Source organism: Bicyclus anynana, chromosome 20, assembly GCF_947172395.1.
Source record: "Bicyclus anynana chromosome 20, ilBicAnyn1.1, whole genome shotgun sequence".
NCBI classification, from domain to species: domain Eukaryota; kingdom Metazoa; phylum Arthropoda; class Insecta; order Lepidoptera; family Nymphalidae; genus Bicyclus; species Bicyclus anynana.
This window is the reverse complement of record NC_069102.1, coordinates 4,358,064-4,385,295: the sequence shown is the minus strand read 5'-3', so window position 1 is coordinate 4,385,295 and position 27,232 is coordinate 4,358,064. Positions and strand designations below refer to the sequence as shown.

General features: G+C 36.5%; 1 protein-coding gene across 4 annotated transcripts in view; it reads right to left on the bottom strand.

The window, feature by feature from the left end:
* Positions 1 to 18,055, bottom strand: part of LOC112053281 (semaphorin-1A) — a 484,933-nt gene extending 466,878 nt beyond the window's left edge. For 3 of the 4 annotated variants that reach the window (XM_052887876.1, XM_052887877.1, XM_052887880.1), the window contains exon 1: positions 17,802 to 18,055. In XM_052887876.1, the coding sequence (XP_052743836.1) occupies positions 17,802 to 17,898 (97 nt within the window). In that variant the 5' untranslated portion in view covers positions 17,899 to 18,055. The remainder of the gene's footprint in view (positions 1 to 17,801) is intronic. The other variant, XM_052887878.1, reaches the window with a different exon arrangement.
* Positions 18,056 to 27,232: the final 9,177 nt, after the last annotated feature.

Here is a 27,232-nt window from a genome sequence, read left to right as displayed (position 1 = left end):
AAAGGAATTTTGTCTGTCTGTGTTGTGTTTTGTCTTGTTTTTATTGTGAACCTTTTCACGGCTGAACCACTGAACCGCTTTGTATGAAATTTGGTATAGAAATAAATCATAAAAAACAGAATATAGGCTACTTTTTATCCATGGTCCACGTAGGATTTTCCTAAAATATAATTTCACGCGAACCAATCGATCTGCTAGTAGGTATAATATGTAGAGTAGAATTTAAAATCAGATATTTCTTTCTCGATGTTGCCTCGTATCCACGAATCCACTCCAGTTTATTTTAGAGACTGCTACGGATGCCTCGCTAATTTTAGAATAATCGATAGCAATCGATGCACCTGCTCGTTTCAGTGGTGAGGGAGTATACAGATAGAGGAGAGGAAGATCGGATGCATTACAAGAGTCAAACTGATTTTTACCAATATGTATGCTGTATCTATAAATGGCCTGTACTTGGTCTATGGGCCTCATAAGAAGGCTCACAGTCACACAGCGGACGATGGAACGAGCTATGCTCGGAGTATCTCTGCGTGATCGAATCAGAAATGAGGAGATGCGCAGAAGAACCAAAGTCACCGACATAGCTCAACTAGTCGCGAAGTTGAAGTGGCATGGCACATAGTTCGAAGAGCCGATGGACGTTGGTCCAGTACCTTGGGACCGCAGTCGACTTCAATCGGCGACAGGCGACGGCATCGCCGACTGCAGTAAGCGTCGTCTCGGCGGCAGCCAACGGGAGTTGACTGCAGTAGGCGACCGTCGTCGACCGACGTCGAGAGTCGACTGCAGTCGGGACGCCGTCGTCTGCCGCCGAGATGTCGCCGACTCCAGTCGCTGACTGCAGTCGACTGCAGTCGTCAGTAGCAGCAACACTTAGAGCTAACCTAACCCCTTTCATTCTGAGAGGAGACTCGTGCTTCTTCCGAACACTTGAATTGGGTTAATTTTAGATACAGCCAGTTTCAGAGCAATATTACTAATATCACGTGAGTTTTAACCGTGTTTCATAATCTATTAATATGATCACGATAGTTTAAATTCTAAAATATTACTTAACCAGATCAATCTATTAATTCACTTTGTTGTAACCAAGCCACACATACAACGTAATAACAAAAGAGCGTATTACAAAACTCATAAGAAAGCATTTGTTTCCCTTAACGGTTACTCATATCGGGTCTATGGCTGTAGTAAAAGGCAATATTAACGTTGCAGAATGAATTATTGTCCTATTTACCATAAACGTTGTGTTTTTGACCGTGTGTAACTTAATAAGCGTATAAAAATGTTTTCGTGCTCCACAAATGGCAATTTTATTACGGGAATCTGTTCCAGTAAGCCCGTATCAGTCATAAGGGGTGACATACGAAGCACCTGGCAGTTTATTACCTACTTGATGAGATAGGGTTTCAAAGTAGTCTACGTGAACATCATTAGCGGTTTATATTGAAGTGGCAAAAGACTCATTATCGAGTATATGAAATATGAAAACTCCAATAAACTTATTAACAAGTGGATATGACCGAGGTCCTTAGTCATATCCATATTATTAACGTTATAGCCTCAGAATACAGAAAACACCAGAAACCACGTTCAGCCGTCTTTAAAAAAAGGAATTGTGTCCAAAAAAAAAAAAAAAATAAAAAAAAAAAAAAAAAAAAAAAAAAAAAAAAAAATTGCACGTCACACAACACGGCTTTATTAATTTATCTTTTTATTGTTTTAATTTATAATTGTATTTTTGTGTGCAATAAAGTATTTCTTCTTCTTCTTCTTCACGGCATATACAGAGTGGCAAATTTGCTTGTTCGTGAAATTACACCAAAGAAGAGTAATTTCAACGGGTTATACCTTCTAAAGTTTTCTTTATTCTGAGGTTATACCGAAACCGATACTCAGACAGTGAGATAAATCACAACTTTTGTATTGTTACCATCATTATCCCAGTGAATTGACCTCTGCTTTTAATTTTTGAAATTTTTCTAGTTCGTATCTTTTTAGTTGCATCTTAAGAATTTAAATATCGCATGCCCCAAAAGTTTTCCTTTTGGGGCATGGGACATCGTGAGGAAACCCGCATACCTGAGAATTTTCTTAATTCTCTACGAGTGTAAAGTCTGCCAATCCATATCGGGACAACGAGATGGACTATTAGCTTAACTCCTCTCATTCTGAAAGATTTGATTGAAACGTATGAAACTACTGTGTTTGCTAGTAAAACTATAAAAATACAGTTACGCAACTTCATAGATTTATCAATACGTTAATAAAGACAAAGGTCGGTTAGATAAACAAAAACATTGAATGGATAAGTTAAAAACTATAGTTGAAAACAATATTTATCACCGAGCGCACGGGTTATTGAACCCGAAGTCAAGTTCAAGAGTAGAAAGGGACGGCGTGGTTATTTTTAGGGCACCACACTTAACTCTTACACTTGCAATAATGTTTCCTTCTATTTTATTAGCCAACTTAGCGGAAACAGCTCGAGCAAATATAACTGTAGCTCAGTTTCATGACACAAGTACATTTCATGACATAAATACATAACGAGTGGGTGGGCAGTGTAACAAAAAAACAATATATATATCCTTTTACGACTTTGAATCGCAATAATTACGTGGTAGACGTTATGACGTAGGCACTGTCTAATTTTTCAATCAAATGACCCCATAATGCAATTTTGTGCCCTTATTAGTTAGCCAAGTAGATATGCGGAAAAAACACTAGCTGACGCCGCGCGGTTTTACCCGCGTGGTTCTCGTTCCCGTAGGACAACGGGCCTATAGCCTATAGCCTACCTCGATAAATGGGCTATCTAACACTGAAAGAATTTTTCAAATCGGACCAGTAGTTCCTGAGATTATAGCGTTCAATCAAACAAACAAACTCTTCAGCTTTATAATATTAGTATAGATATATGCTAAGTGTCAAGACGTGAGTTAATTTTAACGAGTGGTTTTATATAATTGAACGAAAACAATATCCTTATATATAGACCAATAGACCAAAAAAACAACGAGGTAGACCAACGTAGGCCAAGGTGAAAAAATTACCGGTCAAATGACCCGATAACGCAACAAATACCTACAGTTTATATTTATAGAACGGACAAAATATAGGTAAGTGGCTAGTGGTCTCCTCTCAACACTTTTTCCACATAAGTCAAAGAGTTATAAATGGTAGAGGAGATAGAAATGAACAAATTGTACATTATTGCCACTGAAAGCGTTTCAACATGCACCTCTAAACACTTCATGCATGCTTAGTCTCGGTTGTCATAAGAAAGGTGATGTCGAACTAGAGAAGAAAATTACATTTATTCAAGAAACTTTTTTGACGTGACAACGACTTAAGAAGATGACGTCATGCGTCGTTCCCTCGCTCTAGGTTTGCCAACTTTTTTTACAAGAAATAAAGTATATTCTGGTCTATGAAGATTATTAAACAGTATTTGTGAAAAACGAACAATTTCTTTTGAAAAATGCAACCATTCCATCAGTATTTTCTTAAGACGTTGTCACGTTCAACTATCGTCAGTAAACCGACTTTACAGACAACCGATTTTTTTTTTTAATGAAACTGTTTAGCCAGTGACCGCTAAAGATATCAGAGTAACTCACAAAGTTCATCGCATTGTAACATGATGCTGGTAGATAAACCAACAATGTGTAATGGATTTCTAGAAACTATTAGTGTCTAGTGTCTATAGGGTATTATGTCTCACAATCCCATTCCTTTGTCTATTGACAAATATCATAAAGATCTGGGCCTATAGCCGTGACACGCCGACTCTTTATCTACAAACGTTAACGCTTCGAAAAATAACAAAATGTATGGGAACAGATGCGGTCGACAACTTGATCACGTGACCTGTCGATAGTGAATGTCATTCCCACAGAGTAAGTAGTGGTTATTTGCAAGTTACGAGTGAAGCCGGCGAAACCCATAAAAAACGAACGTCACGCATCTCCTTGACAAGCGCATATACAAACTTTATTCATAATAGGTAGGTATTTCAAAATTTTACATTTACAACAATTACGTAAATTAATAATAACCAGTAAAAAAAATACTCCATTTTATTTCTTTAGTTTTGGTGAACAGCTTTAAAAATATTTAAAAACATAAGACGCCATTTTTCTTAAATAATATTGAAAACTACTGATGCGACGCTTCGTGTCGTACTGACTCGAGAATGTATTCGTTTTTGAATTTCGTATTTGTGACGGGTACGACACCGTCGGGTTTCGTACGCTCCATCTGTATATTATTGGAATTTAGTTTTTCACAAATCCCTCAGGAACCACGGATTTTTCCGGGATAAAAAGTAGCCTATCTGTTAATCCATGCTATAATATACCTCAATACCAAATTTCAGCTAATTCGGTTAAGTAGTCAAGGCGTAAAAGAGTAACAAACATTCATATAATTAAAATCAGCAGTTTCGCAAATCTCGGGAAACCATGAATTTTTCGAGATAAAAAGTAGCCTATGTGTTAATCCAGAGTAAAATCTATTTCCATTCCAAATTTCAGCCAAATCGCTTCAGTAGTAGCGGCGTTATAGATAAACAAACATCCAAACATCCATACAAACTTTCGCGTTTATAATATTATAGTAGGATCTGTCATTCTCATATATTTTTTGGTTTGTAGAAAGACAATCGACGTGCCACATGGCTAAGGCCTGGTCCATTTTGGATTGCATTATTTTGTGATGCTGTCGTATAAAAATGTAACCAATAGCTGATGTATCTAATACAGATGGTCTTACAGATGTGGCAACACACATAAACATGTCTCAATGGAGTCGTTTGAGAAAGAGGTAATACGTTTCGACCCACTTAGATACGTACTAATAGAACATTCTACAATAGAAATACACTATGTAGTGTATAACGCGTGTGTACTGTACATAAGCGTTATATTACGTACGCCAATTTGTTATAATAAAATATTGAAACTCAAACTGAAACTTATGAAATAATTTAGAAGATCAGGAACTGAGTGCCTAGTGGGATTTTTTTATGTTTTCATACTGTAACTAACGCATAACCCTAAACGCTAAAAAATTGCAACAGTTGTGCAGTAGTACCACTAAGCACTACTTCATACCCGCGCAGTCCTTCCCTCTGCCCCGCGCGCTCGATTTCACACACGTGCAGTCCTTCCCCCAGTCGCCCGCATATCATGGGAGTGTCATCAACGAACTTGCCAAGCTATATGCACACTGTTGTGCTGAAGTTAGTATAATATAGTTAGTAGCGTATGTAACTTCAGATTATGAGTTCCTGCGCTCGAACCTTGGGCTCTCTAATTGTCTCTCTAATTGACCATTAAAATGGGCTGATAATCATCATCAAAGCATCAAGAGCAGTGATAGCCCAGTGGATATGACCTCTGCCTCCGATTCCGGAGGGTGTGTGTTCGAATCCTGTCCGGGGCATGCACCTCCAACTTTTCAGTTGTGTGCATTTTAAGAAATTAAATATCACGTGTCTCAATCGGTGAAGGAAAAACATCGTGAGGAAACCTGCATACCAGAGAATTATCTTCATTCTCTGCGTGTGTGAAGTCTGCCAATCCGCATTGGGCCAGCGTGGTGGACTATTGGCCTAACCCCTCTCATTCTGAGAGGAGACTCGAGCTCAGCAGTGAGCCGAATATGGGTTGATGACGACGAATCATCATCATCCACCCATATTCGGCTCACTGATGAACACGAGTCTCCTCTCATAATGAAAAGGTCTAGGCTAATAGTCCACCATGCTGGCCCAATTCGGATTGGATTGTTAAAAATATTTGTCTGAATATAACTACGATTGTACAACCATCTGTGCCTAGTTACCGCAATACGTACACACATAAAAATAGCTAACAGCAAAGTCGAAAATAAATATTAATTTAAGAGAGAAATGCTTTTCAATGGTGAGAGCGCCCGAGACCCCACCCTCGGCACCATTGTCGGGGCTCACATTGTGAACACCTGCCTTATTAATGGAACCAATCGCCACCGTAACAAAGCACCCTGCGAATTCAGAGAGAGCAGTGACTTCACTAATGTACAAAACTTACATCAGCTGGTTAGTATTTGACAGAATTCTATCGATCTTTATTTATTTACTAGTTGACACCGCACGGTTTCACTCGCGTGGTTTCCGTTCTCGTAGGAATACAGGGATAATATATAGCCTATAGCATTCATCAATAAATGGACTGCAAGAATTTATCAAATCTGACCAGTAGTTCTTGAGATTAGCGCGTTCAAGCAAACAAACAAACTCTTCAGTTTTATAATATTAGTAAAGATTCTTTGTTACACATTTACCAGCACACAAAGAAATTGACGGCGTCCCTGGCGCAGTGGTATGCGAGGTGGATTTACAAAACGGAGGTCCTGGGTTCGATCCGCAGATCGAATCTGCCCAAGATTGAGATTTTCTTAATTTGTCCGGGTCTGGATGATAGGAGGCCTCGACCGTGGCTAGTTATAGCCACCCTACCGGCAAAGACGTACCGCCAAGCGATTTAGCGTTCCGGTACGATGCTGTGTAGAAACCGAAAGGGGTGTGGATTTTCATCTTCCTCCTAACAAGTTAGCCCGCTTCCATCGTAGACTGCATTATCACTTACTATCAGGTGATGGTAAGTGATAATGCAGTCAGTGCAGTGATTCTTGCAGTGTTAGATAGCCCATTTATTGATGAAGGCTATAGGCTATACATTGTCCCCGTATTCTTAATAGAACGGGAAGCACGCGGTTTTTTTTTTATTCTTTTTATTCTTTACAAGTTAGCCCTTGATTACAATCTCACCTGTTGGTAAGTGATGATGCAATGATGGTGAAGTGGATGTAGAGGTATGATGATGACAGATCAAGCATAATTGTAAGCCGTTTACTTCAGTTTTGCACAGGGCACTATTTGTTACTGTCGAAAGTAAAAGTAGACAAATGATTAACGTTTAAGTTGTAAAACTTAAACATTAATCTTTTGAGTTAAATAAATTTTAAGAAGAAGAAGAAGAAGAAAGAAGAAATATACTTTATTGAACATTAAAACAAAAATAAACAATAACTTATAATAACACTTAGAAACTAATGTACAAATGGCGGTCTTATCGGTAAAGAGCGATCTCTTCCAGACAACCACTGTGAAGAGAAAAAAAAACGTAAGCACCGATTCGAGTATACGCACACAAAAAATAATACAAAGTTAAGTAATTTAAATACATAAATAATATGCAATAATACATAATAATAATACAAACAGACTATACTTAACTACATCATACATACATACATGAAAACCTGCAAAACATAAAAACAAGACGGCATCTAAGGGAAGACACAAAAGAAAAATAAATAAACAAAACAATTCAATACAAGCGTAATTTGGAGTAACTTATTAAAAGATATATAAGTATTTTAAATTACAGAACAATTCAAAAGTGACTCCGAATGATCATAGAGAACAAACAATAGAGAAAATATTATAAAACCACAACTCTTAACCACAATAAACTCATTACATGCCACCTGGCTAAAGCAATTGCGGTGCGAGAAAGGTCTCAGTAGGCTGGTTTTAGAGTGCATTTCACTCGCGCGAGTACTGACTGGCCCATTTCTTACGACCCATTGACTCTTTGCTATTCATCGGTGCCCTTTCAAATGAAGGTTTTGTCGTCGTTAAGTATGTTGGTATGTAAAGAGTGAAGTCCGTAGAATGCTTAGAACTCTGTGATTGAGGTTTTGAATTGCGTGTGGAATCTAACCTTCAGAATTTCGAAATTAAATACCGTCAACTTTGTAAGGTCTTCTAATAGAAAAATATTTCATCATCATCATTATCAACCCATATTCGGCTCACTGCTAAGCTCGAGTCTCCTCTCAGAATGAGGGGGGTTAGGTCAATAGTCCACCACGCTGGACTTCCATTCCATTCGTCTGTACGCTGAGATATTTTAAACTACACAACGATTTTAATGCGGTTTTTAACAATCGATAGTGATGCAAGAGGAAGGCTTAAACGTGTACCAAGTACCTACAGTAAAGAACGTCGTGGCTCAAGAGTTTTACGCGGACAAAGTTACTGACATATTTCATATTTCTTAATATAACAAATAACAAACGGACTAGCCGTCTCTACGATTTTCGAACCCTGGAATCAAACCCTTCAAACCAAAAAAAGAATTTTCAAAATCGGTTCATAAATGACGGAATTATCGCTGAACATAAAAAAAACATACATACAGTTGAACGTAGAACTTCCTCCTTTTTGGAAGTCGATTAAAAAAAACAAGGAAAGAATAATACAAACTATCATATTCTCTAAACAAAATACAATTCGTCGTGTACTCGCACCAATTTAATTGTCCGTTATATATTATTATTACAACATCCGGATTCAAAACTTCAAAAGCAAATAACGTGGATTACCATTTCAAATTGTGCAATCCAACAATGTTTTTATTAAGCACAATAGCAAAATTTACAGAAGAGTTGGTACAAACGATCGTCCCAACCGCCCAGTAACAACCCCGCATCGAGCTTATTATGGGCTTCCTTTTAATCCGGATTTAAAAACTGCATCACAATGGGCTAGACACACTCGCAGTCGTCTCGTAAAAAAGTCTTTCCTCTCCGAACGCCTGGAGTATTACAGCAAATGTTTTCATTACCAATATTTGCGTTGTCGTCTGTAAGGAAACCCGCACACTATGCGGCCAGGACCACGACCAGTTGCCTATTCTCTAAGTTGTCTTTATTAACAACCTAATATAATTAACATCAAATCAATAAGCAGTAAAGGTCATTTTCGTAAATAATGAATTCTTTACTGAATACGAAAAATGCGGTTGTTAATAATTTTGTGTTAATTTTAAACGGTTGTTAATATAGACCAAGTTAGTGTGTTAACCAGCTGTGGTCGCAACGACTAGGTTAACTAAATAAACCATATGGACATCGCGTATTTCGCCGCAATTTGCCGCAATCCGAGCCGGTACGAGTGGTCTTTGCGACCGAGCTAAGTACGTATAGTTTGTTGCCGGGTGGGTTATTACCTTCCAGGTGAGGCTTAGCATCCTTGCCCACTTCAGGCGCAGGGATCTTGCTTCTCCGGTCAAGTCCTTCCAGCTCCTTTTGGGGCTGAGACCTTGTGACCTTCACTTCTGAGAAGTCTCAGATATTTTTTTGTGAGCATTCACGCTCTAGTTCTGTGACAGAGAATGCAGACTGGCCAGCCAGTATGCCGCGGGCAGAATAACAAATGACAATTGGCCGCTTTACGACTTGGTCGTGGTCTGTGCGACCACGGCCAAATACTAGTCTTGGTCCTGGTCGCATATTGCACGAGGTCCCTAAGGGTTGAACGTTCATTAAATTACTCCACAACAAAAATATGAAATTGGAATAAATAAATTGCCACAGTCGAACGCGCAACATACGAGTAATGTTCTTGTTTCAAACGAGAAACAATAATATCATCGACAAATGTTACAACTTATATTTACGAGCAATCTTCTGAACTTAAAAAGGACCCTTTGGAGACATATCCTGCAAATGTAATAAGTTGTATTTGCAATTCATGGAACAAAAGACAGCATTGCAGGAATAACGGACAAATAAACTCGAATAAAATTAAAATTTAAAGAATGCGTTGAAATGTTAATAAAACACTCATGGAATACAGATCAGAATTTATCAGGATGTATTTAAAAAATATTCGAACGCCGACATACCTCCCACACGGAGACATTATACCCAGATGCAGGGTGACCACGTTACTAAACCCAATAGCCGGACAGACCAGTCACTTTGGCCAGTCATTGGGTACAAATGCCGGACAATACAAAACCCTTGTTTATAATGTAAAATCAGGATTTTTTTAATATTTACCATAAATGTTGTTAAACTTTAATGAAATATAAATAACATCGAATGCTAAATCATTTTAAGTACTTAATTATTAAAATCAATCAAAGAAAGTCATCAAGCAAAATAAAATTTTAAAAACCGGAGGGTTTCGTACTGTTATCTATGAAAACGGCACATTAATATGTAATTTGTAATAATTTCAACTATCACGGTTCATGACATACAGCCTCGTGACAGGCAGACGGACGGCGGATAGCTTAATAATAGTTTCCCATTTTCCCTTTGGGTACGAAATCCTACTAATCGAACGATAAATCAGTCCAAATCGGGAGCTCCCTAAGTAATAGTCACGGCCAAAAGAAAGTCATCAGTCAAAATTAAATAGTAAAATCAAAAGTAAAAAGCCTAACAAAAGCCGGACACCGTTTATTTTGGCCGGACACGCAATCAAAAAGCTTAACTATGTCCGGCTTTATCCGGACGCGTGGCAACGCTACCCGCTACGACGCTAGATATATAGCATCGTCATAAAGTTGAGTTGTCTCTCTCCCGCAAGGCGGCGCCATCCTGCTCCCCCTCCGTCTCGATTCTCGACCGCGACAGTGAGCGCCGCACGCACGTGCGTGTCACGCTCTTCGTTAAACCCATTCAGAATAAGCTCATCAAACTCCGTCGACTTTGTACCAACTTAAGGTCGATTTTGACCGCAAAATGAACAACAAACATCTTTTTACCGTGTCTAACTAATTTTGTTTTGTTCCTAAATTACACAGTACAGACTATAGATAGCTGTTTGAACTTTTGTCCTTTCGATTAGCGGTTATCGTTACTGGTTGTTAACGATTCGACCCACTTCTCAAATAACGGCTAGCGTGACCAATACCAAGTGGCATATTACAAGTACAATCTCAAGCTTGTAGAACTAAAGCTTGGTAATATTATTACAGTTTTAGCAAATATTACAGTGGTCCTGATTCTTCAAAGGAAAGTTCTGCCGTGTCATGACATTACACTGTATCTTCAGATACTGTGTTTGTTGTAACACCCTTGTTGTCGTCAGTACCTGGTGGGGGGTCGGGGGCCAGCACCCTAGGACCCAACGTTCATCGGCACTTCGAACTATGTGCCCCGCCCATTTTGACTTCAGCTTCGCGACTCGTTGAGCTACGAGTATGTCGGTGACTTTGGTTCTTTTGCGGATCTTCTCCTCATTCGATCATGCAGAGATACTCCAAACATAGCTCGTTCCATCGCCCGCTGCGTGATTCTGAGCCTTTTTATGAGGCCCATAGTTAGCGACCAAGTCTCTAACTAAGAACATGGTATGGTCTCTAACTAATAATAACTATAAGAAAGTGGTTGCATATACTAGCAATGAAATTTTTTTATAAGATTTAAAACACCCGTAAGAAATGCATTAATATTACCTATAGGTACACTGTTTCTAGCAAATAGTAAGAATAGTAGTAAAACTAAATCCAAGAACTGCGATTTCTCAACAATTGATGTCTTGTCCATGACAAACACGGCAAGGTTATGAACCCAGATATAATTTATATCATTTGAAACAAGCTACTTCCCCTATATACCGAACCGAAACGTTAATAAATTGTTCAGGAGAGTCCAATCATAAACAACATCGCGTCACAGCAGTATTATGCACCCCAACCACATAACACTACCCTTGGGTATTGGTTCCTGACGAATGACCCAATAAATACCCACAAGGCAAAACGCGACACGTACAAAACATTTCGAATATAAAAGCATTATCCTGTTAAGTAATTTATTTCTTCTTCAGGTAGTGAACAGTTATTTTATGGGACCACTTAAACGTTCTATAATCCTAGCAGTTAAAATATAAAGGGGAATGTCGGAAACCATAATGCAACACCATAAAACGTTTTAAATTGAACCTCCGATGGCGGTACCTGTTTAGTTTTGTGCAGTCCATAAAACATGGTTTAAAAATGTGTGTTCATATTTTTTTATTATTTATTAGTAAGTATTAAAGTTTATGGCGGCGTGATTTATCCATTTGAACCGGTTCATAATATTTACTCGTTTACCACACAAGTAATATTGTCCTACTTTTATTTTTTGGGTTCCAAATCTACCTCAAAAAGGAAAAGAAACCCTTAAACGATTACTTTGTTTTCTGTCTGTCAAGACATTTTATTTTGAGAGATATTGAGTTAAAATTTAAGCCGAATACTCAAATCCCATGAAGTTGTGAAAAAAGATACAGGAAAATTTATTCAGAAAAAAAAACGCATAAAATATCGACACTTTTAAGGAAATCAAAACTCATTGGGCACTTCCCGTTAACCTTGAACTATGAAATTTGGCAAGTTATAGACCTCAAATACAAAAAAGAAGATATCGTTATAGACCACAAATACAAAAAAAAAATCTTAAAAACAAGGGGTCTTTATTTTTATTAAGTCGAAAATTAAAATTACATACGGAACCGTTTGCTGGGCGAGACAGACTCGCACGTTTCCGGTATTTAAATAAGCTTCGTATAATTCTTCCAAATATTTCATATTATGACTAAAAAAAAAAATTTTGCTACAATTTGCTTAGCCATCTTATTTGATGATGCAACGATACTGACCTATCTCAATCTAAGATTTTAATGACTCACACTTTAACCAAGTGAAATCAGCATCCAGTTCAACTTATCTCTGCCCACACTTCATGAACCGGTCCCAACAATAAATGCACAATTACATACGGAACCATTTGCTGGGCGATGCCAAATCTTTCATATTATGACTCAAAATATTAAAATCTTTTACTACACAATTTGCTTAGCCGTCTTATTAGATAATGCAACGATACTAACCTATCTCAATCTTGGATTTTAATGACTCACACTTTAACCAGTAACCAAGAGAAATCCGGTCAGCATTAAGTTCAACTTATCTCTGCCCACACTTCAAGAACCGGTCCCAATAAATGCACTCCACAACAACAATAAAGTACACAATTATAGTTCGATATAGTTTCACAATGCGTTAGATTTTATCACATTTGAAACAGTTACAACGCTCCTCCATTTCCTTTGAAGAACTTTGAGAATTATTGCATTCCCATAGTGCATGTGCAGTTCTAGTTTCACATTTTGTATACAATTTGCTCAAATTGAACCAATTCCCTCGTGATGTACTTTGAGAATAATAACTATATCATTCGTCTGCGGACAAAATGCAGTACGGTTACCCACAAATTAGGTTAGTTAGATTGCAACCACTATCTACTAAGCCAAGCGGTCGTAACTAGGTTATATTGTAGTTTTTTTTAATTCGAAAACGTTATATATTTTTTTTTGTAGGACTCTTTATAGCTTATAATAAAATTGTCGAGGTCTAGTTAGCTCACATTTTTATTATGAGTTCATAATAAACAGAATCTACTTGTTTAATTTATTTATCTGTACTAATATTATAAAAATTTGATAGTGTGTTTGTTCGTTTGCATTGACTTTAGCTCTGAAACTACTGCGCTGATTAAAAAAATTTTCCACCATTAGAATCCTAAAGTATGCTTGATGAACGAGGTAATATTTATTGATTATGAAACACGGCTAAAACTCACGTGATATAAGGTCGGAGTATGCCCGACTAGTTTCTAACCCATACGGGGCTATGTCTAAGGAGTCATGAGCTGGTTCACGTGAGTTTTAGCCGTTTTTCATAATCAATTAATATGAATAACACTCACGATAGTTTAAAATAGGTTATATTTTATACTCTTAATCACATGGGAACGAAAATTACGCGGTTGAAACCGCAGGAAGTCGATTAGCTTAAAATATAAACCAAAAAAGTAAATTCTGTGTGTCAACTGAAAATTTATGTGCTTTGCATTCAATGCTCTTGAGTATTGTCTTGAGCGAAAATTATTTATTTGTGGGTTATATTTTGTAGTTACAAATATTGGCACGTCTAGACTAGCTTCTTGCATTTTGGATAACCAATTAACGTCCTTCTTAATTATGTGCTTCGAAAACTAAAGTGCCTACTCAATTATGTATTCAGTATGCAGCTAATATCGGTTACCACTTCAGTATACATTATCATAATATAGCATAACACACTATATTAAACACTACCGGATCGGACAGACTTCGTACTGACATTAACAAAGAAAATCATAATAACAACGCCATCTATTAATTTTATTTTCAAACTATCTAAGGAATAACTGAAATATTTTTACCTACACACAACATATCATTCAAATAAATCCAGCTGTAAAAGAGGAGTTATGTGACAATCTCGAATTTTAACATTAAAGAAGTTAAAAAGCTTCTATTTTCGAAAGACGGGTTCTCTTTGGTTGTATTAGTAAGGTGTACAGACAGTACGTTTGTTTGTGTAACTGAAAGACTGTCAACAAAGCAGAAACATGTTTTTAGATTATCATCTGTCTGTGAGAGGTAAGCAATGGTTTATAACTAATAAGGGTTTTGTTTCTCAAACCTCCACTACAGTACAGTTTCCGGTACAGAAACCACACTAATTAATTTAACATGTTTATACTGTGCGGATTTTCCAAAAGCGTTAGTGTTGTCAACTATCCAAATTCAAACCTACTTTCGGACGTAGAATGACAAAATGAAATAAAAGTTATACTTTTAAGAGAAAAATGTTCAGATAATAAAATGAGCAAATTTAAAACCAGTTATTGGAAACATCTGAAATCGAATATGCGAGTATGAAAGTAACGATGTAATAAAGGCAGAAGTTTTATCTCCCGATCTCCATAGAGACCTTTGATCGTGCGTATATTAAACCACGGTTTGCGGTCAGCGTGAACTCTCTGGTTTGAATTGGTGGATCACATTACGTGAGAGGTGTTGACACGAACACTACGTCTGTCCGAACCTAATAGAACGAAAGCTTGCAATAGCCAGACTAACCACATTTTATAAAGACTGAAAACTCTTCAGCCATTAGAAGTAACTGTGCGGTAGCCGATTATTAACTTTTTATCATAGTGGCTTTGATAAATATCAGGTTGCAAGGGCCCTGCTGGTCTGTTCTCTAACTGTGAGTGTTTTTAGTGGATATACAAAAAAATCAAACTATAGCTATTGTTAATGTTTCTTTAATCAAGACATTTCGTATTCACTATTAATTTATTGCTTACTCAAAATTACTAACCAGTGTGTTTGACATTGTGATTTTCGTTAACAATGGGCTTTCGGTAATATTTATTGACTAGTAGTTCCTGAGATTAGCGCGTTCAACCAAACAAACAAACAAACTCTTCAGCTTTATAATATTAGTATAGATTTGATGTTAATTTTATTAGGTAGCTAATAGACTTAAATAAGTGATTAGTCCAGCAGATTTTCATTAGTCCAAATTTAAAACGTAATTTTTAACACTGAACCCTTAGCTTAGCTAGAGACCTAAAGCTTGATCTTTAACGGTGTTTTTCGAAGGGTCAGCTGAAAATCAGGGCTGTACGTCCAATATTTCCTTGGAGCATGCAGCACAATGTTAAGCGAGATCATTTTTCAATGTTGTGCCAAATATTACATGTGGTGTTCTGATGCTTAGTCTACTTTTGACTTGCCTAAGTGGTCTGGTTATCAGGCACTACGGTTAAGGTTAATAGTGGCACAATTTTTGAAATAAATGTTTTTTCTTTCTTCTTCCTTTATTTATTTCTTTCAAAAAGTGTGAATAGAATGAGGTAAGTCTGGCTTATACAGGCTCTCGGTCCGTAACATCAAACAACTATGGCGGTGTAATTAACTTGGTCCGTCATCTCTGCTTACTTCATTTAGGCTTATTGACTTTCAATTGCAATTAATTTACCTAGTTACGTTACAGTATCATAATTGTCATTTGAGAGCACTTTAATGAAGGGCTTTGTGTTGATAAACGTAATTAACTTAGTAATTAAACTATTATGTTTAAACTAATAATTCGATATATCATGTTTGTGTACATTGTAAACGTGTAATGTATAGAAACATTTAATTTACAGGTCATTTAAAATCAAAGTATTGATATTTCAAATGCTCTACAAAAACAATTACACTGTCCGATTTTTACGAACATTATTATATTATACATTTACTAGATGTTAATGTAGTCGAAAATTTAAATCTTTGTTTTAATAATTCATCTATTATGAATCTATTATCTATATAAAGACACTACCTGAATGATATCACAATTTACACTACATTAAACTTTGATTACGTCAATATCTCTAAAACTTGGGCATTACCCTAGCGCCTCTATCACTTGAACTCGTAACAAAATGGTCACTCAGTTAACACACCAAGATAATATTCTGTAAAATCTATATACCTAAATTTTGCAACACTTTGCAACCGTTGTACAATTATTTGCAATGTTAAATTGATAATGGAACCATTAATATTGAATTCCAAAGGCAAACAAAACTACCGGATACAATGGACGGATATGCGTCGGACCCAACTGTACTGTCTAGACCAGTGACGTCATTGATACCAGTTTAGACATCTTTAATTGATGCTTGTACAGACAACAGTAATATCATTGTGTAGGATAAGGCAATGTAACGCCACCAACTGTAAATAGTAATGATAAACATGTTCAAAGGATAACTTAGTTAGCGTTAGTAAGATAGTTTTTAAAATTCAAAGAAGCTTTTGATTAAGTCGCTATTTAAAACAACTATGTATAAAAGTTATATACTTTTATTCCATAAATTTGAACTACAATTATTTCGAAAATTATTTATTTTGTAAAGCGAGCTTTTATAGTGGCTTGTAAATTTTTCAATAAAGGATATAAACTTCAAGTTTTAAGAATAAGTTGCTGCGTAATTTATGGTTATTATAATAATGTGATAATTTGGCAATCCGGGATTATTGTTGTGTGTTATACGTAAAATTATCAAACGTCCTTAGAATCATAAAAAATTACTCCCGACATGCTCTTATTTATTACAAAGGTATGATAAATCATGGTCTCTATGATTTCAATGAGCAACTTTTCCATTGCAAACATTCGCAATGCGTTCTTGCCATAAATAACCGGCTACTAACCGGCCGGCAAACTTTCTCATTCAGCAGTGAGTGCAGTCTACACAAACGATACAACGCATTCTCATCAAACGCAAAAGTTAGACAAAGTTTTGTACAGTCCGTTAAATATTGCATCGCTAATCCGGGCATAACATTGCAAAACTGAGGACAAACTGCCTCGCTTTGTGCTGCACTAATGAGAGCCACGTGGCCGTCCCCCGCATTGCAGACTGCACAATAAAACAATGCCTCTATTTTGTTGTGCACTCTGCCTTTATTCCCATAGGATAAACTATTGCGTGACTGCGACTCGTTATTGGAGTGCCACAAGGCGCAATTTCGGCGACGCTATTATTATTCGGGCCTAACGTTATGGAATTCGAAATAACTTGGCCGCTGTTTGTTATTGTAAATTGTTTTCTTAATATCCGTTCGTTTGGTTATACAATGGATATTGCATTGGACCAGCATAACATTACTAATTTAACTCTCGTGCCTTCATAATAGACGTTAATTGAAATCACGTGGACATGTCGGGATAGCATAATGTATTTTAATTAACGGTTAAGTTAAGGTTAACGATTAGGTTTTCTGACTGACAAATCTCAATATTCAGATTCAAATCAGAAATAGAGTTAGTAAACTGTATTATTATTGTAATCAATAAGATCTAATATCTCTTTCAATTCAGACTGATTAGGTACACTCATTACAACAGTTCATGACTACAAACATAAACACTGTAATGTTTTCCAACGCGTGGTGTCAATGTCATCGATCAAAATAAACACGAGCTTCCAACTAAAGCTCGTCGTCGAGTCGGGAGGTTACAAGCACTTGTCAGCCAACATCTGACGGCATGGCCACGGGTGTCACTAACCTAATTGCGCGAAGACCTTGGGCCTGACGTTCTCCTGCCAGGCGGCGGCGGCGGCGGCGAGCGTAGCCGCGACGACGGCTAAGCGTAGCACGAACATTGCACTAGTCACAAGTCGTCATCACTTGGAGTTGGGACACTCGCGACACAGCTCCGCGGTCGCGCGACAGACAAGCGGGGCGCGTGTTGGCCGGCGGCTGACTGACGGAAGGAGGCCGGGGGGTCGTGCGCGCCTGCGCCGCCGGCGCCCCGCGGTCTCGCATGCGTCGGCGGAGTGCGGACCTCGCACGTGACGCAGCCCCTCAGTCCTCGCCCCAATCCACGACCCTGCGACGTCATAATCGTGTTAAAAAACTGCATATCCTAAACCTGCAATTAAACTTAAAGGCCCCCCACCGCTGAGCGCATACCAGGGTTTTGTTTATCGGGTGGCCTATTAAAATGTTGTTAGCGACATCTCGGGGGCGTTCGACGAGTCGTAAGGTTGTGATTACGAAACTGATTGTTACTGTAGGGAACCGAAGCCGATGCGTTGCGAAATCTCCTATTAATTCCCCTCTTTCAGGAAAAAATACAACTCGCCGCCGGGTCGGATTCAGATAATTACAGGGTCGAATTAAAAGTAACGAGAAACTTTTTGAAATGCTTACATTTTTTCGGGAGACCAATTAAAATTTCATTCGTAGATATATCTCAGCGGGGTGTCATTAAGTTAAACTTAAAAAGGTTTTTATTTTGGTGCCAATTTTTGCTTCCAATCATAAAATAATAAAACTATGGAGACTATAAAGTCGTCTTACTGAACAAATATTCATTAAAACTAAACATTAGCACGAGTTAACTGACATTTTAATTTTCACGCATAATAAAACTAATCAATCGTTACTAAATCAAATAGAATGCACAACGAAACCGATATCAAAATAAAAAGAAGCTACTAACACAAAGTTCTAACTCCCGCAGCACGTAAAACGAGAGCGGAACTTTATCGAAATAAAAACGTTTTTTCAAGCACTAGGGGTGTTTGGGCATTTTCATTATTATTAATACGGCAAAGTTGCTCCCCGGCAATTTAATTCGATGAATTTAGAACTTCGTCGAAGTAACTCTGACCCGGTAGTGTACCGGGAGATGCATTGTATAGTAGGGTCGTGTGAAAATCAATAAAATAAACATTTTATGGTGCACAACTCGAATGCACTCTATGCGTAAATCTATGAGAAACTTCCTCTACGGAACACCTATCGAATAAATATTTTCTTGGCATGTTTAGCTAACAAACACGGATATCAGTAATGATACTAAGTGCTGCAGGTTTTTGGGTAAAAATTTTTGGAGTATATGGCACAAAGTGTACTTTTTCATACGTTATATGTATGTAAAGGTATAGTATCTTTAAATATTACAATTTTCCTAAAGCAATTAAAGAAAATTTTACTTAAATCTTATAATAACTGACCGATTCTTGTGTATCGTAATTTTTATGTCACAGTTTTAATTTATTGAATGTTTTAATAACTACGCTAATGTAGAAATATTTAACATAAATCTATACTAATATTATAAAGCTGAAGAGTTTGTTTGTTTGTTGGGTTGAACGCGCTAATCTCTGGAACTACTGGTCCGATTTGAAAAATTATTTCATTGTTAGATAGCTCATTTATCGAGGAAGGCCATAGACTATATTTTATCTCTGTATTGCTACGGGAACGGGAACCAAGCGGGTGAAACCGCGCGGCGTCTACTAGTATGTTCCTAAAAATATTTTTCATAATTTTATTTTCGACTTCTTTGGCATGTTTAAAATGTTAATTCTTTTGCTAAATTACATATTACACAGACAGACGGACAAACAGACACGGCGAAACTATATAGGTTACTTGTTGACTACGGTACCCTACACTACAATTAAAGTTACGATCTCGTAATTCGTCCTAATATTATGACTGGTATATTCGAGTGTAAAGTTTGAAGACATATCACATCTTCAGCTGAACATTAATAGACCAATAAAAAACTTCGAGAAATCTCTATCTTACAGAAATTTAATAAAATCGTTCGGAATAACTTCTCGTTTGTAATACTTAAAGGACTTTTAATAGAGGTAGAGACTTTAAATTTACGCTTTTATGATGTTTCTAAGTAAATCATTCCTTGAAACTTGTTATTTTAGGTTTTGTTGTAGAAAAAGGTATTCATTATCAGCTTCATATAGAACCACGCTGCTTCAATGCGAATTGGCAGGCTTATATGTCCATGTTTGACTCGATAACGATCATTATCAGATGCTAATGATAATAGGACGTGATAGCCTAGTAGATATGACCTTGGCCTTCAATCCGGAGGCCTTCAATTCATGCACCTCCAACTTTTCAGTTATGTGCAATTTAAGAATTTCTATATCACGTGTCTCGAACGGAGAAGGAAAAACATGGTACCTGCATACCTGAGAATTTTCTTAATTCTCTACGTGTGTGAAGTCTGCCAGTCTCTGATGAGACTCGTGCTCAGCAGTGAGCCGAATATGGGTTAATAATGATGATGCTGATACGGACCAAGCTAAATGAAGCAAGGGGATTTTTTGTTTTTTAGCGCTAGTTCCTAGTAGATCATTCGAATTAAATTGTTAGTAATAACGTCAAAGATCGAATAATCAACGAGACGTATTAATTGAGGGTATAAATTATAAATAACGGGCGCGCCTACCCCCTATAGAATACACCCCTCGCGGCTTGCGTGTATTCAACGCCCTAAGTACGAGGTCGCACGACTCGACAGATGGTTTCGAGAGCCGAAGTTTTCCTTTTTATTTTTATTTTATTTATGTGGGTTTGAAAACAGTTGTGTACAATAATATAACTTACAAAACTTGAAGTAAATTTAAAAACAAATGGTTTACATATACAATCTCTATCCACAAGTAATTAAATTTCTAATGATTATTAATTATGTATTTATTTTCTGAAACACCAACAGACAGTACACAGAATATACAAAATACAATAATATACAATAATTGCAGACGGTGTGACCAGACACTTACAAATGTATACAGCATTAAAAAAATAATAAGATCGACATTATAATAAGAACTCCTTTAATATAATTAAATTAAGAGAGTACTATATTGTGACAATGCATAAAGCTTAAAATATATAAGAAGACGTTATACAGTAAAAAACAATAATAATCACAACGAAATGGAAAATGTCCCGCAGCGGGGAGGGTGGAATTTTTTTTATAAATTTTTAATAGTGTTTTGTAATTTTATATTTATTTTAACTTTGTTAAAAATTAAAAAAGAGAAATTTTAAATAAATGAGAGTAAATAAATAATCACAACATTACATCAACAACGACAAGTTACTGCTTGGCCTATCACATAAAGATATGTTCGTATTGGATAGAAGCAGGCGTTACTTTGCGGAAGTTCATCATGATTATATAATGATTTATTTATTTTGCTATCATCCGCGAAAAAAGCGGCGAACCCAGGTCCAATAAATTGCAAAGTTTTTGCAATTGCACGTTGTAGAGTCAACATCTCCTGAGGATGCTCCGGTTTCGGGGTGAAACGTACGTAGAGAGTATTTTGTCGGACCTGGGTGACGTTGTCGCATGGGTTCGCCGAATTTTCGCGGATTATAGCAAAATAAATAAATCATTATATAATAAGATATGTTCGTATTAAAATTAAAAAGAAACTTGAATATTTCAAAATAAGAGGAAAACCTATATAAGGCGTGGGTACTTCATAAGACCAAAGGTTAGTGATCGAACTCTAGATTACTCGGATTTGCTTGAGCATAGAGCTATTGAGGCTAAAGTTAGTGTTGTTTAGTTTAGTTATAAATGGCGATACAAGATATCACGCTTATTTTGATGTAGTGTTGTTTATTTACCTGCATGGAATAATATTGAAATACTAGAACGCTATACACATTTTTGTCAATAAAACTGCAGCAGACCTGAGTAATATCGACAAATATATAATACCAAATTGTCCTGCGAATTGATATTGTATTGATATTTGATGGTTTTCTTATGAACATCAGTTCGACGTGAATAACGACTTTTTCAGGCGTAATAGAAAGAAATTCTTATTCGCATTTATAATAATTTTAATGGTATACTGTGTTTATAATGTTGTTATTATGGTATACTGTGTTTATAATGTTAATGTTAATGTTTATATTTTGTAAGAATGTTGAAAAATGATTAATAAAAAGGATTTATTATTATTATTATTATTATACTGTGTTTATAATATCAATTGATCCAAAGCAAAAATTAAATGAAAATTGCTTCAGATTTATATGTTTCGATACTCGCAATCGTCATTTACGAGGTTCGTACTAAGTTGTGTTGCGTACTAAGGGCACAGTAAAATAGACGGTGAACTTATTCGAAATAACTTTGAATACAAATCTTTAATTGGAATGTATTTTAACACGATTACACTGATTATTACTTATTATTATTACTCAACCCCACGAAACGCGTGGCGGCAATAAATTAGTTAACATTGGAAACAACATACTTTATCGAATTTGGTAAGAAAATGGAAAATAAAATACTTATCAATTAAGTATAAAAATCACAATAATATTAATTGACAATGTAAAGTATTAGGAAAATGCTTGTATGTGATCGTGGTCGTCACTATAAGAGTGGTGGCCAGCTTTGTGATAATACGTCGCCATTCCTCCCGTACTGTAGCTTTTTGTTTTTTTTTATTCTCTACAAGTTAGCCCTTGACTACAATCCCATCTGATAGTAAGTGATGATGCAATCTAAGATGGAAGCGGGCTAACTTGTTAAGAGTAGGATGAAATCCACACTCCTTTCGGTTTCTACACGACATCGTACCGGAACGCTAAATCGCTTGGCGGTACGTCTTTGTCGGTAGGGTAGTAACTAGCCACGGTCGAAGCCTCCCACCAGCCAGACCTGGACAAATTAAGAAACTTCAATCGGCCCAGCCGGAGATCGAACCTAGGTTTCCGTCTTGTAAATTCACCGCGCATACCACTGCGCCACAGAGGCCGTCAAAAGCTACAAGTATTCTACCACATTCGTGAAGAGAGCCATTGAGAGTGGTTTTTATCTGATTAGTCCAGCGCACGGACTACCTACTAATAATTCAGTGCATTGGTGACCTACCACGCATATTTGTGTCTTCAACCTTCAAGTCAAGTCAAAGTAACCGTCAAGTCAAGATTAAATAAATAAAGTTAAGTTAGAAAGCGGCTGTAGAAAAATGTGAAAATCTGTTCCTTTCCCAGCTACAAAATGCCAGTTTTGTTATGTTGTCACAAAAGAATAAATGGTCAGCTAAGAGCTCAGACCAATTATTGTATAGGACCTGCCTCTCTAGACGTTACTTTTCTGTCAAAGTATATGATCAACGATCTAATGCGATTATAAAAACTGTCTCTATAGAATCGATGTTAAATAGTTGTAATCGTGTTCGTCGGTTAAAGAGCTCCGTAAAAATACCTTTTTGTGTAATTGAATTGTGTAAAAAACGGACAAAAACTTCTAGTTTAGTATAAGATATATGCCAAATCTACGCTAGTTTTCCTCAGAAAATGACAGACAATTTTGTTCGTGACTATGAGTGCGATACAGGTCCTTCTATAATTGGTCTGAGGCTAAGAGAGAATCAAATTCCTCATGCTTGAATATCGACGACTTTGAAATGGTAAGAGACAAATTATGACTATCTAAGTGTTTCTGTAGACATTCAAATATATGAAGATAAGTTCTTCTTCGCTCATTAAGAGTGTGCAATATGTAATTTGGTGGTTACAAATAGTTCTGGATCTCAGATTCTGGAAAATTTAGGAGCCTGATATTTGGGTAAATGATATTTCAAAGTGTTAGCTTCGTTATGACTATTCAAAATACACAATTTGTAAAACTTTTCTCGATAGTTTATTTTTTTGAAAAATACATGTTTTGCTCACATTTTGCTTTCAATCTCAGGAAAAGCAAACTTATTTTCTTAAATTTTTGGTTTGTATAGAAAATTAGGTATATATCTTGAACATGGCCATTTTGTTATTCGTTATGTTGTTTAATTTACTTGCAATTAGGTAAAAATGGTTTTGGCGCTCACGTCATAAAATTTGCGTCGCGCGTCAATCGCTTCGTGCTTTTCACTCACGTGAAAGTCATAATTCGGCGTCTTGTTCGCGCTTCGAATTTTATCCATATCGTACCGACGCGTTGCGCGCTCTTAATTGTATCAACTGATTGAATCAGTGTAAAGTCGTAGGTAAATTAAAAAAAAATGAACACTGTGAAAGCGCCTGTAAAAATCTGTTTCTTTCCCAGCTACAAATAATGCCGTTTTGTTATTTTGTCACAGAGGAATAAATGGTCAACGGAGAGCGAGCTAAATTCCTTGGATATCAAAAAACGCAAGACACGTGTTCTGCCGGCTCGGAGCGGCGTCTTGAGAAAAAGTCGAGCCGCTGAAATAAACCGTGTGTACTTTTTGAAATTGCTTTATATTTTGTGCGAAGTTTGTTGCGGCAACGATTTATTTATAATGCAGAGAATTTTAAACGAAGTTCAAAAACAAGAATATCTGCTTATTTCGGAGACTTTTATAGGGACTACTAGATAACCCGGCAAACATCCTTAGCGAAAAATAGATATTTTGTCGATCCTCGGACCTATTCGATATGCACACAAAATTTCATAAAAATCGGTCTAACCGTTTCGGAGGAATTGGGTTACAAACATCACGACACGAAAATTTTATTCCTTAGATATAGGAGTAACTTGCCCTGCCGATCCAGTGGTAAGCTTTCATGCTTAATGTGGGTATTTATAAAGAAACCCACATTGTACCCACCCAGTACCCACTTGATAATATGGCTAAGTATCGAAAGGCACCTTCCAGGCAAGTACCACCATAAACTGCATTTATTTACCATCGTACGGGATTGCAGTCCAATGACATTCTTTTTTTTTAATATTTGTCATACCTTTTTTTTTTAAATATGACCAATATTCCCATTCCCCTCCAACTAGTCGAGAAAGACTGTGCTAGGAGTGGGTACGACAATAAACCAACGGGCCGGGGATCGAACCACCACCCCTCGGTGATGAGTCCGATTGCTAATACCGTTGAGCTATTGAGGCTCTATGTATATATAATTCTATATCGTATAATCTGAAAAATTTTGGTTTTTCTGCAGTTTTCTCTGAAAATTGTTTATTTAATTTAGGAAAACTGCAATCTTATTTATATATAAACTGCATTACACAGTAGCGCACCGTATATAACCTTAAAGTAAGAAATGTGTGTACCATTGAACAATGTAATTTTCAGCTTTAAAATAAGCACTGTCTTATTTATCTGAGATTTGAAGAATAAAATGTCTGTAAATTGTAATGTAATATAATAAAGGCACTGTTTTCTTAAATCAAATTACCTCTTACTTGTAACATACGATAAATAAAACCTTGAGACAGATAATTTCAATGTCTATTTCAGTAGTCCTTGAGACATTGAAACAATTAGTAGCAAACACGATGTTGCCAAGGGCACAGGTCTAGTATATTAAAAATGTTTACTACTGTGTATACTGTGCACAAGTTGATTATATCATTTATTTTATAAGCGAAATGTTATCGCCGCGTAGCAACGACTTGCGGTACGGACGGCTTCAGCGTGCTCGTGGCGTTCGAGCCGTCCACATCTCTTATTGTGTAATTCTTTATGGGTTACTTGGGATAGGCGGGGAGAGTGACTTGAGTGGAAAAGTGTTTGTTAACAGTCAAAGGATCCTTTAACCCTCCACACATCGTTCACAAGTGCGTGACTCCACTCAAGGTCATTCTCTGCCATTCTAGGGTCTTATTTTGGTTACAGTTTGATTTGTTAATTAAGTTGTCCTGACAAGTGTGGTGAATCATATCCTTTGTTCGACATTAGTTTTCTTATATTTGTAATCACTTTTGAGTCCTTTATTAGAATGGACAGTAAATATATTTATATGGGGTGAAACCGCGCGGCGTCAGCTAGTATCTGATAATGATCGTTAAGAGTTTAATACTATCAGCCTAAGCCAACCCGTATTGTTGCAACGTGGTAGGTTTAAGTTTCTTATCACCTCCCCTATAAGGAGGGAGGCTTATTCATGTAGAAGGCTATTAATAACTAAAATAAATAACTGTTCATAACTAAAAAAACTAACTCTACTTTACATAAATCTGCCTTAAGGAAAATCACCTTTCTGAAATTGTGTAGGTATATACCTACTATATAGGTAAATAGTATCGATACTAAACTGTTATCGATAGTACTAAATATCGCATCCTTTGGCGTGAAATTATCTTGACAAGTTCACCATCAAAGATTAAATAACTCCCGACCTCAATAGTCTGAGAGCTGGTAGATATTTTTGAATAGCATTTGAGCAAGCTGAAAACTTGTCCTGTACCTCTCCTAACTCAGATATAGAGGCCTGACTGGGGATTTTTGGATTTTCAATTTTTATTCTTTACAAATATCCTTGAGATAATCTTGGTATTTTTATGCAAAAAACGGAAGCTGAAAGGATACTTATTTGACACAACCTGTAACAGTAACAGTAACAGTAACAGTATCAAGCACATCGCAGTAACAGTACACTCATACAATAATTTTATGTAATATGTTTTACTTCCCGCTAGTGATCTTTTTTTCTTTTTGCTGTTCGTTGTTTTTTAATACATACTGTATTTCTTTTTGTTGTTTATTTTTTTAGTTTTTAAAATAATTATGATAACCAGTGTATTTTTGTATAAAATAAGTATGTACTTTATGTAAACTGTTATGCAAAATATCGCATCCTTTGGCGTGAAATTATCTTGACAAGTTCACCATCAAAGATTAAACAACTCCCGTCCCTAATAGTCTGAGAGCTAGTAGACATTTTTGAGTAGCTGTAGCAAGCTGAAAACTTGTCCTGTACATCTCCTAACTCTGATATAAAGGCCTAACTGGGGATTTATGAGTATTTATTTTTTACAAAAATCCTTGAGATAATCTGTTTTTTTTTGTCACTATGATTAGGCTTAATTTGTATAACTAGTTGAAGGAATAAAACAAACCTTCAATGTAGACATAGGACGCACTTGAATCCTCAACGATATTTTTGTAAAAAAATAAGCCCCACATTACTTTAACTGGAGTAGCTAATGGTGTGGGGAATGTACTGTGTTATAATAGTATAGTAATTCGAGAGGTACAAGTCAAGTTTTTACCTTGCCTCAAACACCTACCCAAAATGTCTACCAGCTCTCGACATAAAACTAGAATAACCTAACCAATATCGATCGCGTGTCCTACTTAGGTGAAAAAATAAACGTGAAAAATTAATCACTTACGACTTCCTTGTCTTACATTTTACATCGTCAAGTGTTATTCTCACTTG